Below are 18,979 nucleotides of genomic sequence, written 5' to 3'. Positions count from 1 at the left end.
TTATATTAGAGCACATGCAACGTTCACTTGCATTGCATTTGCATTGAGGCTGGAGTGACATGACAGGTGTCCGATCCCTGCTTTGTTTGCTCTTAAAAGTCTAATTCAAGGACCGGTGCGTGTAAAAATAGAAATGTTTCTTGAAGAGTACAATGTAATAATGTGTTCTGTCTGGACAGGCAGCGCAATAAATCACACATGACAGCGTATTCAAGTTTCAAGTGCTTTATTGGTTTTAAAACTGTGCATATCTATGCTCCAGAAAGTGGAAACCGGTGCTTTCTCAAGTTGGGCGTGACCTGAGCTTAATGCAGTTCACTGTTAAATACAACGGGAGGAACTTTAACTGAAAAGCACTGAAAACAAAAACAAACTACTGAAATCACCTCAAACACACGCTGACAAAATATATAAACATTATTTATAAGACTATGATTACAAGCTCTACAGCCGCTCTCCTGAGAAATGAACACAATTATGTTGTCTGATGACGATCAACTGTCAAAATAAAATATGTTTAATTGATCTCTTGTTAATCACATCTTCGTATCCGGTAGAGTTGCTTATTGCAGTTTGATGATGTCAGTCACTCTCGGGGGTTTTCTTCTGTTTTATGACATACCTGTGGAGATAGGAGAAGTTTAATTAGTTTTTCATTCGGATCATCATTTATAATAACTGATTTTGCATATCTGAAATCTAAAAATGCTACAACTGAAGAAAACAAGCTGGTTCTTTGATGCATTCAGACAACATGTGAAGCTACTCCTCCCGATGGCCATGCTGGGTACTGCAACCTATTACATCAGCACCACGTCTTAGTTATTTGGCTATGACGTCTGGATGACTCGGTGCTTTTGCAAAGCCTCCTATAGATACAACTTACAGCAGGGCTATTCAATTACAAATTCAGTGGGGCCAGATTTTAAAACCGAGACCTTAAGCTGGGCCGGACATTTTCAGCGGTCAATAAGGAGGAGGTTATTACAAATGAGGGGCATTTTTAAAACCCAGCATTAGCTACTAAACAACGTACTAAACAAAAGAGAAAAGTAGTAGTGATAGTAGCCTAGTAGTAAAGATGTAGTTGTTTTTTAGAGACTAAAAGTTTCCTGGGGCCTACTGTCCTCTGAGTTTCCACTGAGGTTTACAGCAGGGGGTTATGTAAATCACTAAATGTAGCCTAGTCTTAAAATTAGGCCTAAAAATGAATTTCTTCTCTAACATATTTTGATTGGTGAAAAACAAGGAGCAAAAAGCCGTTTTGGGGAAAATTACTCTGGAAAAGTATTTGATTACAAATCATTCCTTTGAAAAGTAGCTATCCCAGTTCTGATTACTCCATTGCAAGCAGGCTAGTTGCGTTGAAATTAAATTACTGATACACTGTATATGTGAATTGTTGTTGTATGTGAACAAAAAACCGAATAAAAAGATTTATAAAAAAAAAAAAAAGAAATTAAATTACTGGTTACTTCATTCCCTCAAAAGAAAAAAAAGTCAGCCGCGGCGAAGCCTCCCGCTCCGTGACGAGCGGCTGTGACCCAACACGGCGTTTCTGGAGAGCACGATGACCGACCAAGCCTCGGTTCTACCGGTAACTTTAAAAACAACGTACTGACTGGGTGGGTGAGTTGTGTGTTGCTAGGCTGCGTTGAGTGGTGCATTCACTGTCTGAACTACAGTAGGGATTTGGAGTTCTCGCAAAACGTGTTTCCCTCCGTTTTTATTGTGTTTTGTTTTATTTTTTTGGGTCAACCACGAGCCAGGCCACTCGGACATTGGTTCGGGGCAGGTTGTGGCCTGCGGGCCGCCAATTGAATAGCCCTGACCTACAGCAAGACCATGTACTGAACTGATGTGACACCAGAGAAATTAAACAAATCCTTAACATGAAAAAAAAAACATGATATAATTACAGAATTGGCTAAGGATGCACTTATCAATTACACACAGATCGTTAGGGCAACTTATTTCACTTACCATTGGAGAACCTGCACTGTTTGAGCACTTCACCGAAGCCCTCACACAGTTTGAGGTCACTCTGGTTTTGGGCACACTCGACAAACTGCTTGAGCTCATAGGAGCAAGCCTGCTGCTGCTGAGGGGCCTCCTGCTGGTACATGGACTGTGGCTGCTGCTGGTACATGGGCTGCTGCTGGTACATGGGCTGCTGCTGGTACGTGGGCTGCTGCTGCTCCTGGAAGACAAGAGCCCAGGGATGGAAGTGAGTGACTGTACATGTCATATCTTAAGAGCTTATTTCAAGTTCATGCAACTGACAATTGTATCCAAAACAGAGCTTTCTGGGTAAATAAAATAGACTCTTTATTGTCATTGTATGAAAAAATAACAAAACTTCTCCAATAGGTGCCTAAATAGAACACATACTGTACATACACAGACCAGTGCCATACGTATTTCCCACTAGACATGACTTGGCATACAAATATCTCAGTGTCTCTATGGATATGCATACAAAAGTAGGAGAAAGGCTTGTGTACATGGTTCACAGTTAAATGAGTGGAATCAGTAAATTCTCAATTTGAACACATTAACTCAGTGGTTCCCAACCCTGTATTAGCGTGACCCTAGTTAAAAAAATATTTTCATCAGTAATTTTTTATTTTCATTAATTACAAGACATTTCAGGCGACCCCATGTAGGGTCCCAACCCCAAGGTTGAAAAACACTGCATTAACTACTTCACACAAAAGTGTTTCATCCTCCATCTCCTATTAAGCAGTGGTAACTCAATGTACAGTCTTAGTAAAGATGAAGAAACCCTAATAAAGGTGTGTCCATAATTGTCACAACAATAATGACATTGTCTTAACTGGTTTTTATTAATAAATCTCAATTTAACTGCATAATATCGATCCATGGATTACAGTACATGTAATGTTTGTGTTTAGGGATGTCACGATTACTTGTTTTCACAATTAATCGTGGTATTAAACGCCACAATTAATTCATCGTAAAGATTCCTAAATACCGTCACTTTCCAGAAAAGATCATATGTCAGAACCATGTCGGCAAAGTAAAGGTAAATGCACAGATACTGGTAAATTTACATGTACGTATGTACCTATGTAAGTAACACTGAATTGGTAGGAATTTATAAGCGCGTAATTTGTAATTTAAAAAAAGATTAAAATAAACTTAAACATTTGATATAGATTTGAAACATTTCCCGTGGGGGATTAATAATTGGTCCTATATTAATACATATTTAAAATATTTTGTGTAAACAATCAGTTATGTAAGTATATATTGGCTATAATTGATTTTACACATTCATAGTGTTTAAAAGAAATTGATTATTGCATAATAATTGTCATAATCGTAACACCGTGATTATTTCTCTGACAATAATCGTACCAAGAAAATCTATAATCGTGACATCCCTATTTGTGTTTCATCGCTACTTTGCCTCCTTGCACCAATCACATTCATCCATTCTTTGCTCTTGAAGACTTTTCCTACCCTGGGTCAGACTCACTAATCTGCCCTGATGCTATTCCAGTCTCCTCTGATCACAGTCTGTTTATCTACCTGGTATGTGACGTCGGGTCTGGCAGCCTCCGAGGAGTTTCCACCGCCGCCGAAGCCTCCGGTCATGGCGTGGCCGATGGTGTGTCCCACCGCGGAGCCCACCGCCACGCCGGCGGCCGTGGTCGCCATCTGGGCGAACATACCTGGCTGCCTGGGCGCTGCGGCCGGAGCAGCCATGGCAGACGGAGGGGCCTGCATCGGGACCGGGGCGTGAGAGGGAGGAGGCGCGGCCCTGGCCATCGGTGGCGGGGATGGTGGCGCCCGACTGGAAAGATAAAGGATGTTTTAAAAGGCAAGGCAAGGCAAGGCATCTTTATTTATATAGTGCATTTCATACCAAGGCAACTCAATGTGCTTTACATAAAGACAAAACATTAAAAAAAGAAGCATAAGACAGAATAAAAACAAACAAAACACTAAAAACAGAGTTAAAAGCAAGAGCAAATAAAAGAAAATAGATAAAGTCTTAAAAGAGCTCAGCTATAAGCACGTGAAAAAATAAATGTTTTTAACCTGGATTTAAAAGTGCTTACAAAAACACAATCCTAAACCCAATCAGACACAGGAACCACCTGTATTTAATATTTACTGGTGCCAGTTTTTTTTTTTTTTCCCCCAGTGTGACCTGTGTGTGGCAGTGGCACATGAGGTCACTTCAGGTCACGAGTTGTTTTTCTGCAGTTAATTTGGCATCTAACTACATTACAGTTCCAGGTTGAAGTGCATTAGCTTTCAATCTTTAGGTAATTGAAGTCAACTGGACTTAGTTTTTTGTCTTTGAAGACGTTTCGCCCCTTATCCAAGGGGGTATAAATAAGCTGTACAGTTATATAGATATCTATTTTTCTTTTATAAAGAAGCAATTTGTGGAGCTAATTTCAGACCTACAAACTCTGGAGTAGTGAAAAGGGTGACAAGTTACAAAACTAAAACCCTAAAACCCTCTTCATTCATTTCTACTACCCTGGTTGACATTAAAAAAAAGGTGACTGTAGCCAAAAGGTGACCAGTTTGTAGGTGTGTAATTTATTCCCTCATTCTGGGAAAGATGTAGTGAGGTGGACGGAGTTGTGCTTTGCGAGGACGCGTCTTCAAAGAAAAAGTAAGTCCAGTTGATTTGATTTAAATGCCTTGAGATGCTTTTGACCTGGACAAATGGGAATTTGCACAGACAGGGTTTCTACAGGTACCAGCAAATCTAATGTAATGCTTTTTAATGCCATTTAAGGACTTCATTTTAGCAAAATTGATTTAAAGACTTTTTAATGATCTGCAGAAGCCAGCTTCCTGTGATTATGAATAGATTAAAAATGTTTACTGTGTCGCAGCAGGTTGAACAGTGTGACCTTTAGTCCATTTACCAATAACATGTATTGAAACACCGGTTTCTAGACTCTAACATGTACAAAGAGTGATAATAATAAATCAATAACTGTGGTGAAGCCCCGTAAAGCGGCTAACATTTCACATACCGGTACGTTAGCCTCCTATGGACGTTACCTGTAGTAGCTTAGTTAGCATGTTAGCTAAGCCATCGACTTGCAGCCTCACAACGTTTCAACAACTTTAAATACACAAATGTTTCTAAGATGTTGTGTTACCTGGCTGGGGGGGCCATCCTGGAGGTCCTGCTCCTGCTTCCTCTCGGCATGTTGGGGTTGTTAGAGAGGTTTCTGGTGTTCTGGCTGATGAAAAGCTGCTGTCACGTTAACTCGACCTTTGGCTGAAATCCGGAACTTTCCGTGTGTTACATCATGTGTGGGTCGGGTCACTTCCGGTGTGACGGAACCATGGTGATGGAGGACGCGTTACAATTAGCCTATATAATTTGTTAACTGATGTAACTGACCTTTGATAATATAATATTTGTATTGATAATAACTTTATTCTTTATTATGTAACATGTCTATTGCTTGTGTATCAACAAGGCATTTTAACCACCTTTGGCCAATCAGCTTTTTCGCCATTGGTGAATGGAACAGTCTCCCTAATGACCAGACCAACAAAAACTATCGCAGTTTCTATCTTGCCACAAATGGCTCCTTTGCCATCAAAGTTGCCAACACTAGATGGTGCTGTCAGGCTCTCTGCCCGACTCATTGGGCTGTTTCTCTTCTTCGTTAGCACTTCTTGTCTCTGTTTTCATCTGATATCCATAGATACACCTGTCACATTACCATAGCTGGTAACTTTTTATTTTTTGTAACTGAGAACTACCATCGTTGGTATTACATCTGCCACTGTTGCCACTTTCATGTTTTACTTATTATTACTTTATTTATTACTATCAATACTGTGAATAATCATGCTGCTATGAGCACTTTGCACTTTGTCCACTACACATACAGTTACTGTACTGATATGTCCACCACACATACAGTGTATGACAATCAACATCGTGCTGCTATAAGCACTTTGCCTACAATTTCTTTTTTGGTGTTCTGTGTTCCTCCATTCTGAATGAGATGTACGTCTGTCCCCCTGTTGTCCATGTGGCTACTTGTGCGGCGGTGTGTGTGTTGCCTCTGTGTCGTCCAAGAGTTCACCTGTGTCGTTCTATGTCTTGGGTTTCTCCTGTATTTTTCTGCGATCTGTATTTTATTGTGATTTGTATTGTGAGTTTTATGTTGGGACTACAGATGGAAATTAGCCCTAGTGGCTAAATCTGGTACAACCATCTCTTCTCTGTTCTAAAATTGATTAATGGTATTGTAGGCTACACTGTCCTGTAATAATAAACTAAACTAAACAATGTGACATTGTTTTCCCATGTTTTCGTGACACTCATAGATTATATAAAAGAGGTGACACTACAGAAAAATCAAATGTGTTTCATAAAATCTTCCTACATAACTACATCTTCGTTCAAGGCAAATATATTTATGGAAATGACCATGACTTTAAATGAGCATCTACCCCAAAGTCTCTGGTTTATCACAAATAAATTACAGTAATTTAACAAATTTGACAAACTATACTAAGCCCAAAAGCAAATCAGTATTACACTAGGCTTAGTCCCATATTTGAAAATATCAATTCCATTACATTAATATTAGATTACTTACATGACAATACATTTATTTGTTTCATGACTTTATTCAAACAAACAAACCTAAATTTATAAATGTCCAAAGCCAACATGTTTAAAAAAAATCTAGTAAAATTATTTTTCCGCTTTGTTCTTTTATAAACAAAAATATTACATCACACACCAGTGTGTTATAGCAATGTAAGTCTATTTTACATGTGCACAGTAAGGTATGTCTGTGTACTTAAAATTATACACACATTTATAATTAAAAAATTAAATTGTAGCACAGCCAGATTTCATTTTATACTATTAAGTACTTACATGAAACAAAATAAATCACTTCTTTCTCATATTAATCAGTAAAGCCAAAGATAAAGACATGTTATTCCTTTTTCCCTTTCTTCTTATCTGAAAATCTACGTCGTTGATGGTGCCCACCGCCTCTTCCTGATCGGTTTCCTTTTGACCTGCGATCTTCCCATGCTGGCATAGGTGGCTCAATTTCCCCCGGCCGTCCTCCTCGGTCAGGCACGCTGCCCATCCGTGTCTATAGTGAGACCAAAGAGGTGTTAGAAACCATCTGCATTCTGAGCTGTAGAGGATCACAGTCAGGCATAGTTTATAACTTTTCACAGCTGTACCTTGTACACGGACGTGCTTGTTCCAGCCTTGATTGGCTCAATGAAGGACTGATCCTCTCTGGCAGAGAGAAGATGAGACAGGGACACGCGGGAGGACCAGACGAGGGATGAAAGAGGAGGCACTGAGGCCAGCGCTTCACGGCGCTCCTGCAAACACACAAATATTTGGAGGTTCGAGAATTTATTTGTTGCAACAACACAGAAAGTTCTGAAGTCGCCTTATGTCGCTGTATGAAACTGTGACTGGCATTTTTCACTTCACTGTTATTTCATGTTTTAGAAGCAAAATGATCAATAATGATAATGTCAACAATTATTAGTTGTAGCAATTGTTAGCTGATTAGATTAAAGGGTTAGTTCAACATTTTGGTAAATTGCATTTGCCTCAAAAACAACAACGGAGTTGTTTCCGAGGCAAATGCAGAGACTGCTTGCCGAAAAAGTGTCACGGGAACGCACATCAGCGGTTTTGCATGAATTTACCTCGAAAACAACTCTGTCTGGTAACGTTGTGTTATTATCTCATAGCGTGGTGAATGTGCAGGTCACAACTTGTCCACCAGAGCGTTTTGGAGTTGTTGGATTGTGTATTTGATGAGTTTGATCAGGGAAACCAAGAAATCCCATTGTTACGTAGCTCTGAGCAGCTCACGGCTCTGCTCCTCCGTTCTAAAAATAGCTTGCACCGACAATTAAAGGTAACGAACCTACTGCTGCTATGACTATAGGGATTACGGCAATGGGCCAATTTGCCAAAATGTTGAACTATCCCTTTAACCACTGGGTAATGTTTCCTATGATGACTTTTATTTATTTATTTGATAGTTAGTCAATAATACTTGTGAGATGTGAATCCAGTTGTCCTGTTACTATATTGTTATTTTTGAACTACCTTCGGACTTGATTTTATTTTTTCTGAATCAATATAATTGATTAAGTTGTCCAGCATAGTTTTTTTTTTATTTAAAAATAAATAAATAACAGAAAAAAATATTGCCAACATACTTCAATCTTCTCTAACTCTTAAGAGTGACCGTTTAACACACCTACCTTTTGTTTTTCTCCCCATGCAAACGACTCGAGTGTGACCTGAAAGCGTTTGATCATCATCTGCCACCGGCACTGATAGTCGTCTGACAGAAGCTGATTGATCTTTTTAGCCTGTGTCTGAGAAACAGAGTGAGAGGAAAAAAAGGGTTGAAATGCCGATGGTAAAGACTTCCACCTGATGTTTCATCAACTGGAAACGTACCCACTGCTCTGAGCTGAGGCTGGTTTTTAGAAGGGGGTCCATCATGTCTCCACATGGAAGACGAGCAAGCCGCGACTCCACCTGAGTTAGAACAACAACAACACAGGGCGATAAGTGATTCTGAAGTGTGTAATCACGACTTACACGTGGCTCAGTCTCTCTCTGTGTCGTCAGCCTGACCTCACTCAACACGTCCGTGAGTTGGGAGGACGCGTCCAAGTCGAGGGCGCGCAGCAGTAAAACCCACTCTGCCTGCATCTCTGCGTTCCTTCTGTCTTTGTCAGAAACATCATCATCATCATCATCGTCCTCATGTTCCTGACAAATCTGATCTGTCACTCGCTGCTCTTTTTCACTCTGATCCCCGGTCGCCTCCTCTGGATGGGATTCCTTCTGCTGGATCATGTGAGCTGCTTGTAACTCAGATACGAGGAAATCTGAAGGATTGTTTTAAGGGGGAGAAAATGGTTTCAAAAACCGTTAAAGCCCCCATTCACAAATCACATGCAGTAAATGTGTCAATCCATGAGCACTACAATCATCTCTAGACACATGACCATTAGATCAGGGGTTCTCAACTTGTCTCACTCTGGGCTCCACATTTTCCCATGGTCATTAAGTCGCGACCCACTTTTATAGAATTCAAACCAAGATTTTTTTTAAAGCCTTTAAAAACTCATTTTGCTCTTTATTGAGCAAAGTGCATTTCAGGGCACATGAATGAAACTGAGGAGGACCATGACAACTGCATGTATAAGTGAATAAAAAACTATCAAACTGCACAAAATGGAGACCAACAAAACGATATGTTTGACTTCTAATGCATCTCTGCATTCATATTTTCACTGCATTCAGGCCACATTACGGTAATAAGAAACTGATATCTTTGCATTCAGAGCAAATAATAAGAAACTGAGGAGGACCATTACAACTGCATGTGTTCACGTGACCCGTGCCTTTCAAAATAAGTTATTTTTCAAAATAAAAGACATGTCCAACATCAGATGTGCATTAAATATTATTTACTTTTTTGCCCAGCTGTCCGCGACCCATCCAGAACGGGTCCGCGACCCACTTTTGGGTCCCGACCCACCAGTTGAGAACCACTGCATTAGATGCTTATTATTCATGATTTCTCACCAGTGATGCTGTTGAGGATGGATGGCTCCAGCACCTCTGTGCTCAGCACGGTGGGTGGACAGGACATCTCTGAGAGCAAATGTCTCAGCTCTCCCACCAGCACCACCTCACCTGTCTTACCTGAGTCTAAAAAATAAGGGCAAAAAAAGTTATTTCAATTGTACAATCAGAGTTAAAATTATTAGTTCCCTTACAAATCAATAAATCTACAGAACTAAGACCAGCAGCTATTCTGGCGCTCAATCGCTAAACACTTTCTGCAGATTTTTTCTTTTCTGTGTCATATGATGTTACAGTGAAAACTGTGATGAACATTTTTCAGAAATTACTGATATTCTTTAGGCAGAATAATTTTAACCTTTTTTTCCCCCTTTTGTTTGTTTTGTTGATTTGTATCTATATTTTTTATATTCTATACATTGTGTTTGTAGATTTAGAGGCCACATCATTTCATTGAACCTAGTATAATGTCAATTATAAGTTAGTCAAGTAGATTCTGATGGAGAATATAGCCAGTAAAGGACCTGCTGGTTTTCTTCCCTGTTAGTAAACTGAATGCATTTCATTCTGGATAGTGAACTGCACTGTCATTTTGAACACTGCTGTTAGGCTATTTAATAATATTTCCATGAATGTATGGGAGCAAATTAGTAGCCTAATAATCAGTTCATCATGGACATAATGATATCAGATGATGAACACACAAGAGGAAATAATTTATTTCCTCTTGTGTGTTCATCATCTGATATCATTGTTCATAAATGTTATTATTTCAGTAACAAATGTAGGCCCAGAGAATAACGAATAAACTGTAACAAAACACAACTTGATCTTAAATCCCCACAACTGTAGGACTGAAAGTGGACACACTGGGCTGAATTACACACTACTCATGTGTGAGAGGTTTGTAACTTGCTTCACCTCGCAGCTCTGGACAGACGGTCGTCAGCTGCGCACACAGCCAGGTGAGCAGCGGGCAGGGCAGCTCGTCACAGCTGCACCGGGCGAGGCAGCACCTGCCCGGGTACCTGTACAGGAAGTAGGAGCGCCGACAGGTGAGTTACACAGTTACACAGACAGACCATAATAAAGTTGATGCAAGATGATGACGCAGGTAAAACGTAACTCACCCTAAAGCTTTAATGGCTGAAACTGTCAGCGCGCTCCTCTCCATGGTCACCGTGACTGTAAACACACCATGTACCTGCAGTCAGTTAGCTCCACCTGAACACAACACACACACACACACCGTTCAGCCGTGTTTACAAGTTGGGCTCGTGTGCTGCTTCCTCTTTCCACTCTGTTTAATGGCGCAGTGCGCAGCGCCGCCTTCAGGCCGGAGTCTGCACTGCAGCATGTGGTATGAATAAGAGGGAAATATAAAGCATTAGAAAGGAATAATACATTTTGTCTTTAAAAAAAAATCTACCAAAATGTGTACAAATACAAACACAATACACTAGACTATAGTGTTTAAAACAAAGAAAGTGAAACTTATAGTTTACAACTACACTGTAAAATGAGAATATAGCCTACAACAGGGGTTCTCAACTAGTCTCACTCTGGGTTCCACATTTTCCCATCATGGTTATTAAGTTGTGACCCACTTTTATAGAATTCAAACCAAGATTTTTTTTTAAAGCCTTTAAAAACTCATTTTGCTCTTTATTGAGCAAAGTGCATTTCAGAGCACGTGAATGAAACTGAGGAGGACCATGACAACTGCATGTACGGAAGTGAATAAAAAAATATCAAACTGCAAAAAATGAAGACCAACAAAACGATATATTTGACTTCTAATGCATCTCTGCATTCAGAGCATATTCACAAAAGTGAATAAATATCAAATTGCACAAAATAAAGACCCACAAAACAAAACAAGATTCACTGCATTCAGGCCACATTAATAAGAAACTGATCTTTGCATTCAGAGCAAATGGAGCAAATAATAAGAAACTGAGGACCATTACAACTGCATGTGTTCACGTGTCTCGTGTGCCTTTCAATATAAGTTATTTTTCAAAATATAAGACATGTCCAACATCAGATGTGCATTAAATATTATTTACTTTTTTTGACCAGCTGTCCGCGACCCATCCAGAACGGGTCCATATATTATGGATTTATAATGTAGAATTTGATGATTTTTATGAAGTGGATTTAAATAGAAGTTTTGCCTCAAAAGTAGGGAACTGTCAGGAGGCTACATGATATCTGTTAGGTCCCTCCCCAAACTCCTGAACAGTGACCAGCACTTGAATGTGTAATCCTTCTGACCTCATGCACTCCACCTTCAGAGATAAAAAAAATTTCCTTGATTACAACATTTTCATTTTACAATCTTTCTGTAGCCTACGTCTTGTTTTGTTTTTTTCTTCCTGTGTAAGCAGAACCTTTTGTTAATTGTCTCGTTTTGCACTGCCTAAGAGTTAAATATATCAACATAATGCAGATAAATGAGATTTTTTTTTTATCTAACTCCTATTTGTACGCCTAAGCCACCGAACACACAGTAGCCAGTCCTGTTAAAATCTGATGTGCTTCACTTTATTCAACCACTAGATGCCACTAGAAGCTAGTCTTGGCTTTCAACGGTCTCAATAAACACATTTCTTCTAGTCCTGCACTTGAGAACAACTTAAGATATTTTCCTTAACTACTTTCATTTTACTTTTGTTGATACCCCCTTTTCCACTATTTTATATGGAAACATATTTTCACTGTGTTATATTTATTTGCGAGTTGTAATCCCTTGGCATTCTGGAGATTTCACCCACAAATAACATGTTTAACTCACAAGACATGATCACTGCACTGTATAAAATTATAAAAATTTGCTCAATCTCAGTCATAGTATATAGATAAAACTGTGACTATTCAGTTATGCATCGTGTACGCATATTTGGATTGTATACCTAGAATTAAAGCACTGTTTACTTTTGATACAGTTATCCAGCAATGCGAACATATTGATGTAATTAACATTTGCAATCAGACACAAACTCTCTCTTCTTATCTATCGTCACAGCTGAGAAGTCAGTGTTGCTGAGCCTGAACTCTCTATAGAAAACCATAATATATAGCATCGTTCACCGTGTCCTGACTCTGCTGAACTGAACCTCATCTTTATTATAATCAGTCCTTCTAACGTTCATGTGGCCTTGGCCTCATCTGACACACTCAGCACTCTGCACACCATCACAGGTCTTGCTGATGCAGACGGTGGTGCAGCTGATGTTTGCTTCAACTATAGCGGTATACAGTTTGAGCACATCCAGCGTGTTATGCAGAGTAATATTGTTGTCAGAGAGCACTGGCATCCTTTTGATTTAAAACATCAACCAGGCTTTTATGATTGTCCGCTGTGCTTGGGTAGCTTTAGGGCAATTTCCGCACACCTGCTGCTGCAGCTCTTATACAGCAGAAAACCTTGGAACATCACTCTGGGGAAGACAAAGTGGGATAATCAGAATGAAAGGCTGTTTTTTTGATGGGAACACCTGGTGAAAGCAGATGATATTTTCATACTCAACCTTTATTAAACGGAATCTCATTTTCATTAGAGATCTGAACTTACATAAAAACGTAATAAAACTATTTATTATAGCTACATGATGTAAAATACACAGTTTAAAGAAAGATCTAAATGATAATAAGAACAATGTAGCCTATGCCATGGTTATAAAAACACAGTCAGCAGGCTCACCAGTTAAAGGGATAGTTCAACATTTTGGCAAATTGGCCCATTGCCATAATCCCTATAGTCATAGCAGTAGGTTCGTTACCTTTAATTGTCAGTGCAAGATATTTTTAGAACGGCGGAGCAGAGCCGTGAGCTGCTCAGAGATACGCTAATGGGATTTCTTGGTTTCCCTCATCAAACTCATCAAATACACAATCCAACAACTCCACAACGCTCTGGTGGACAAGTTGTGACCTGCACATTCACCACGCTATGAGATAATAAAGGACTGTTACAAGACAGAGTTGTTTTAGAGGTAAATTCATTCAAAACTGCTGATATGTTCCTGTCAGAGGCAGTTTTTCATCAAGCAGTCTCTGCATTTGCCTCAAAAACAACTCTGTCTCATAACGTTGTGTTATTATCTCACAGCGTAGTGACAATTAAAGGTAACGAACCTACTGCTATGACTATAGGGGCTATGGCAATGGGCCAATTTGCCAAAATGTTGGACTATCCCTGGAAGTTTTAAAATGTGTTTTTAAGAAGCAGATAGCTTAGAAAACTGGCAGTTTTTTTTTTTTTTTTTTTTTTTTTTAAAGCTCACTGTTACTTGTCACTGTTATGTGTTTGGGATGTTTAATCCAAATGCAGTGTCATATCATGAGACCAGCTGACCCGACCAAGAGAGATGCAATAAAGACTTTTTCCGAGTGTAGGATCTTTTGTGAGGCTACAGGGCAGCCTAATGAGAGCCTAATAAGACTATATCCCTTCCACTGTTTGACCACATGTAGACCTCACTGCAGGTGGTCAGCTGTGTGAGACACCTCGTCACGCTTACGCCACAAGCCCCTAAATCAGCCGCCTATGAACTTCCCTGCAGGAACAATAAGGACAATGGCGGCGAGGCGTAGCTACTGAGCCTCCATATACAGGTTTGCTTGGTCCGTGCTGCCATATGTACAGAAGCTGTGGCCTCCACAATAACAAAAGCCTCGCCATGCGTCAGGATGCTTCGTCTTTTATTCCCCTGACACTGCCCCCCTGCTCCATGAAACCTTCTGGGGGCTGACCTTTGACCTCTGGCAAGCCGCCAGACAAAGCAACCAGACACTCCCCCACTTTGGCAGCCACGATAATGCACGGAAGACTTGTTGAGCACTTGTTGGATGAGGTAACACAGGGACTGTCATAACTGTAAATCTTTATAGCTTCCACACCCATTTTACACTGTAGATATGACACATATTTAGTCCACATTATAGAGACATGATCTCATTCTGACATCAAAAGGGCCGATTCAACTAAGATTAATAAAACAACCAAGATTCAGTGCTGTAAGGCAGTAAAGCACGACATTTAGTACTTCAAAATACACATGTAGCCTTAATACGTACATCTTATTCAGTATATAGTGTGACTGAGCAGGCTGAATCTTATATAAATGTGTCAATTGTAAGGGACATCTTATCATTAGGACAAATACGAAGATAACGCTCCAGGTGGAGACAGGTAATAAAGCGGAGAGAGAGAGAGGGTGATTCTCTGACTCAGTGAAGGTTTCACATTTTGGCTTATTGTGACAAAGTGTTTGCATGAATCAGAACAAAAAGCAGCCAAATTCAGCTCCTCAGTTCAAATTCTCCAAGTCTCTAATCTTTTTTTAAGACATTGTGAGAATGGTAGGCTAATAAGTTATGGAACAAGTCATGTGTGTAGTAGAGTGTAAGTTGTGATTAAGTGCAACATCTGAAGGGAAAATTTTGAGACAAACTCGCAGATGATGCACTCGCCCACTCTAGCCTGAACATTTCGCGCAAAAAACACCCGTTATAATCTCAGAATTTCTCCAAAAATGATCATGGTCATGAAACAGTAATTGATCAAAAACAATAAACATCTAATTGAAATATAGAAAACCACATTTATAGACTAGACCTGTGTCTACAGTAGCTACATTTTAAAGTTTAAATGGAGTCCATATGTGAAAGGCGATGTGGTGGACATTTGAAAAAGTCCAATTTGTCAAGAGGAGTAGGCTAATAGTGCACCGATCCCGATCAAGACAGCGAACCACAAATTGGAAGATGAAGAGTCTTGGAAGAGACCAGCTCACGGTGGTGGAGCAGGTCTGTCCCTGGTGTTATAGGTCACACATACTAGACACACCTCGTATAGACCGGTATAGATTCTTCAGTCACGTCATCTGATCGTGTCAGTCAAATGCAAATAATGGACATGACACAGTAGATGCAGGTCATGGGGCATGTTTTCAATGTTAAACTTATAATTATAAAATGTGAATCAGCAACACTTCAGACAAGAGTGCTGTGCCACCCTTCATGCTGCAGCACATCCACATCCACTGAGGAAAAACTCAATGGAAACCCTTTTAACAGGGAAAAATCGGAGAAACCTCAGGGTGAGCAACAGAGGAGGGATCCCTCACCCAGGACAGACAGACGTGCAATAGATGTTGTTACAGACAAGAAAACAGTTTATAGTTTGTGACACAGAATGTGGGAAACATGGAAATGTTAACAAGAGTTGATGAGGGCAGCTTCTGCTGAGGGCCATGTGATAACTGTAGATATGTCATCAGAGGAGTCCCTGACTAATGAAGTGGTCTCAGCTGTGGCTCTCTGGCCTGAGTCTCACAGGGTTGCCACGGCAATTTGAGGGGGTTGCCTGTAGAAGTCATCGCCTTGAGCATTAGCCCTGTGGCACTAATAATAACTTTATTAATGTAGCACTAACTAACAAAGTTACATAGATTTTACAACAAAAACTGAAATGTGGCCAAAATAGTTCAAATTATCATGTGAACTCCAACAGGTTTGTCTTCAACTGTGGGAAATAATGAAGTGCTCAATGATTTACAGTTCTAAATAAAGTTTACTGTAAATAAAGAGAGAAAAAAAAGCAAAATAAAAAAAATCCCAAATTCCAAAGAGGACACACACACACACACACACACACACACACACACACACACACAAAAACACACATTTTCACTCCCTCTCTTCTGCATTTGGCCTCATGTTCAGTACCAGTCAGCGCCTGCAGCAGCAGAGTGGTGGAACGTTATCACACAACAACAACCAATGTTGTGTTTCTTTACCTTTGACTTCTCTGTATAGGATCCAATTTGACCAATGATGTAAAAACCATGATGGCAGAGGGCTACACACTGATGTCTGCTCAATGTTTGATCAAAATGTTTGCAGCAGAAATGCAAAATGATGTGTAGTGTTTTGCAGGTGATGGACTAGTGAGAAAAGAGTTCATGGTTTTTACTGTAACTGTGGTCATTACTGTAAATGCACTCGAAAATGAGATGGCACATCTCAAGGGGCTATCCTGTAAAATAAAGTCATAAACTCGTGTTAAAGGGATAGTTCAACATTTTGGCAAATTGGCCCATTGCCATAATCCCTATAGTCATAGCAGTAGGTTCGTTACCTTTACGTAATTGTCGGTGCAAGCTGTTTTTAGAACGGCGGAGCAGAGCCGCGAGCTGCTCAGAGCTACGCTACAGAGGCTCATGGGATTTCTTGGTTTCCCTCATCAAACTCATCAAATACACAATCCAACAACTCCACAACGCTCTGGTGGACAAGTTGTGACCTGCACATTCACCACGCTATGAGATAATAACACAACGTTACCACACAGAGTTGTTTTAGAGGGAAATTCATGCAAAACCGCTGATGCGCGTTGCCTTCAGGGACAGTTTTTCATCAACAGTCTCTGTATTTCCCTCTAAAACAACTCTGTCTGGTAACATTGTGTTATTATCTCATAGCGTGGTGACAATTAAAGTAAAGTAAAGAGTTTTGACTAAGTGACTTCACTTCTAACCAGCGCTTGTTAGCATAATAATAATTATAGTTCACATAGCGCCACCACACCTACACTTAGGCACAGTATAGTACAGTAGCCTATAGATATCTTCACTTCACCCACATCATTTGATCGTGTCAGTCAAATGCAGATAATGGGCATGATGCCTGTCATGAGGCATATTTCAGTGTTAAACTTATAATTATAAAATGATAATCAGCAACATTGCCAACACTGATGCCACCCCTCTTTCTGCACACTATAGGCCAAGCCGACATGTCGTTTTGCTGGCAGGGCTTCAGTGTAACATAATAACAACATCTCTATTCAAAGCAAAAATACAAAACGTTGCCAAACTGCCGACATTTTGCTAATGGGTGATGCGATGTTACGTGTGTTGAAGTATCTGTGCCAGCCTGCTCTCCGAGGTTGCAATGGTGATTTTACCTGCTTAGTTTTTACTGAGGTAGATTTAGTTGAAATGTATAGGCTCGCTTTCAAACTCAGACTTACAACGTTACTGTTATCAGTCACATACTGTAACGTTTCCTGTGTGAGTGTGTGTCTGGTTGTGTTTCACTGAGTCTTCATATAAATGTATGGGGGAAAAGGGGTCTGCAAACCTTTCAAACTCCTTCAATTTAAGACAAATCTCTACCTAAACCCATAGATAGGTGTTTCTTGATGTGGGGTTTATTGCTCTGTCTGTCTCTGTCTTTTTTTCCATGCCTGTGTTTCTGTGTTTCTGTGTTTCTGTCTGTGTAGTCATTAAATTAACTGCTGACTGGACAAAATACATGTTTCTAGTGAAAACTGTGGTAATGTGTTTACGTAAATCCTGGAGCTGAGATGAGCTGTGAGCACTAATCAAATCAAAGTAAATTTGTGATTTAATTTGGAATAGAGTAAAACTAAAACTAAATGGATTTAATAGTGTCGTGGTACAAGACCACATTTTCATTGTCTTGGTCTTGTCTCGGATTCAACAAAATCTTTATTCAGCCCTGGTCTAGCTGTTTTTTTTCCTCAATACTAGTCAAGGCCACAACTGCAGTGACATCTATTTCATTAACCGCAAACATCTCTCTCTCTGTCACTCGCTCACTTTCTTTTCAGTCTCTGTAATGTAATTCAATAACTTTAATTAAAATAAATTGCTGTACAAAATATAGCCTATGCTTGTGTAACCATTTGAAAAACTTCATTGCACCAGTGTTAAAAGTGGGAGGAGCCTTCAGCAGCTTCCGTGCTGTGTTCAATCCATACTTTGTTTCAATAATAGCCTATGGTATAGAATCTATAAGATACTCAGAGTTATAATAAAGGGTAAGTAATATAATAATAGACTAGTCTATATTATTAGCTATTATCACTACTGGTAGCCTACTGAATACTGTAGTAGTGGTTTTGACAACACTCAACCACATCATACAGGTAGGCTGCATGTAGGGTGAAGTCAGGTACTTTGGGACGCTTTTTGGTAGAATGACCAAACCACCATCAGAAAAAGGTGGTTACTCACTCCATTGATGTTTGTATCATTTATCACAGATCTCTTCAATATTTCTGTGGTGAAATTATGTTGTAAAGTATGATTGTTTAGAAACTACAGACCTGTAAACTCACTGAGACCACCCCTCTCCCCCTTCTGAAAGTTTCAGGTAATATGGGACATTCACTTTCAGCCAAATGTTATTTTCTTTATTTGAACAAGTATGTGCTGATTTTAGTTTTTAAAAATAGAAGATAATAGTCATTGATAATACAGTGCAAACAACCAATGATCAATCCTCCTTATAGGCTAATGCAAAAATGAAATTCCGCATGCCACT

The 18,979-nt window shown here is 39.7% G+C and overlaps 2 protein-coding genes across 2 annotated transcripts; both read right to left on the bottom strand.

Annotated features, from left to right (window-relative positions):
• Positions 1–207: 207 nt before the first annotated feature.
• Positions 208–5,292, bottom strand: chchd2 (coiled-coil-helix-coiled-coil-helix domain containing 2). Its single transcript, XM_083984462.1, has 4 exons — positions 5,157–5,292; positions 3,556–3,820; positions 1,984–2,197; positions 208–622 (listed from the first exon to the last, which is right to left on the bottom strand). Exons 1-4 carry the CDS (start codon positions 5,204–5,206, stop codon positions 612–614), a joined length of 540 nt encoding a protein of 179 aa, XP_083840588.1. The 5' UTR covers positions 5,207–5,292; the 3' UTR covers positions 208–611.
• Positions 5,293–6,594: 1,302 nt separating this feature from the next.
• LOC310995629 (protein FAM98B) lies at positions 6,595–10,888 on the bottom strand. Its single transcript, XM_083984733.1, has 8 exons — positions 10,750–10,888; positions 10,541–10,647; positions 9,620–9,745; positions 8,660–8,916; positions 8,480–8,560; positions 8,278–8,394; positions 7,228–7,374; positions 6,595–7,133 (listed from the first exon to the last, which is right to left on the bottom strand). Exons 1-8 carry the CDS (start codon positions 10,791–10,793, stop codon positions 6,969–6,971), a joined length of 1,044 nt encoding a protein of 347 aa, XP_083840859.1. The 5' UTR covers positions 10,794–10,888; the 3' UTR covers positions 6,595–6,968.
• Between the last annotated feature and the right edge of the window lie 8,091 nt (positions 10,889–18,979).

The sequence above is a fragment of the Trachurus trachurus genome (assembly GCF_905171665.1).
Source record: "Trachurus trachurus genome assembly, chromosome: 13".
Classification (NCBI taxonomy): Eukaryota; Metazoa; Chordata; class Actinopteri; order Carangiformes; family Carangidae; genus Trachurus; species Trachurus trachurus.
This window is presented reverse-complemented; position numbering and strand designations above follow the sequence as displayed.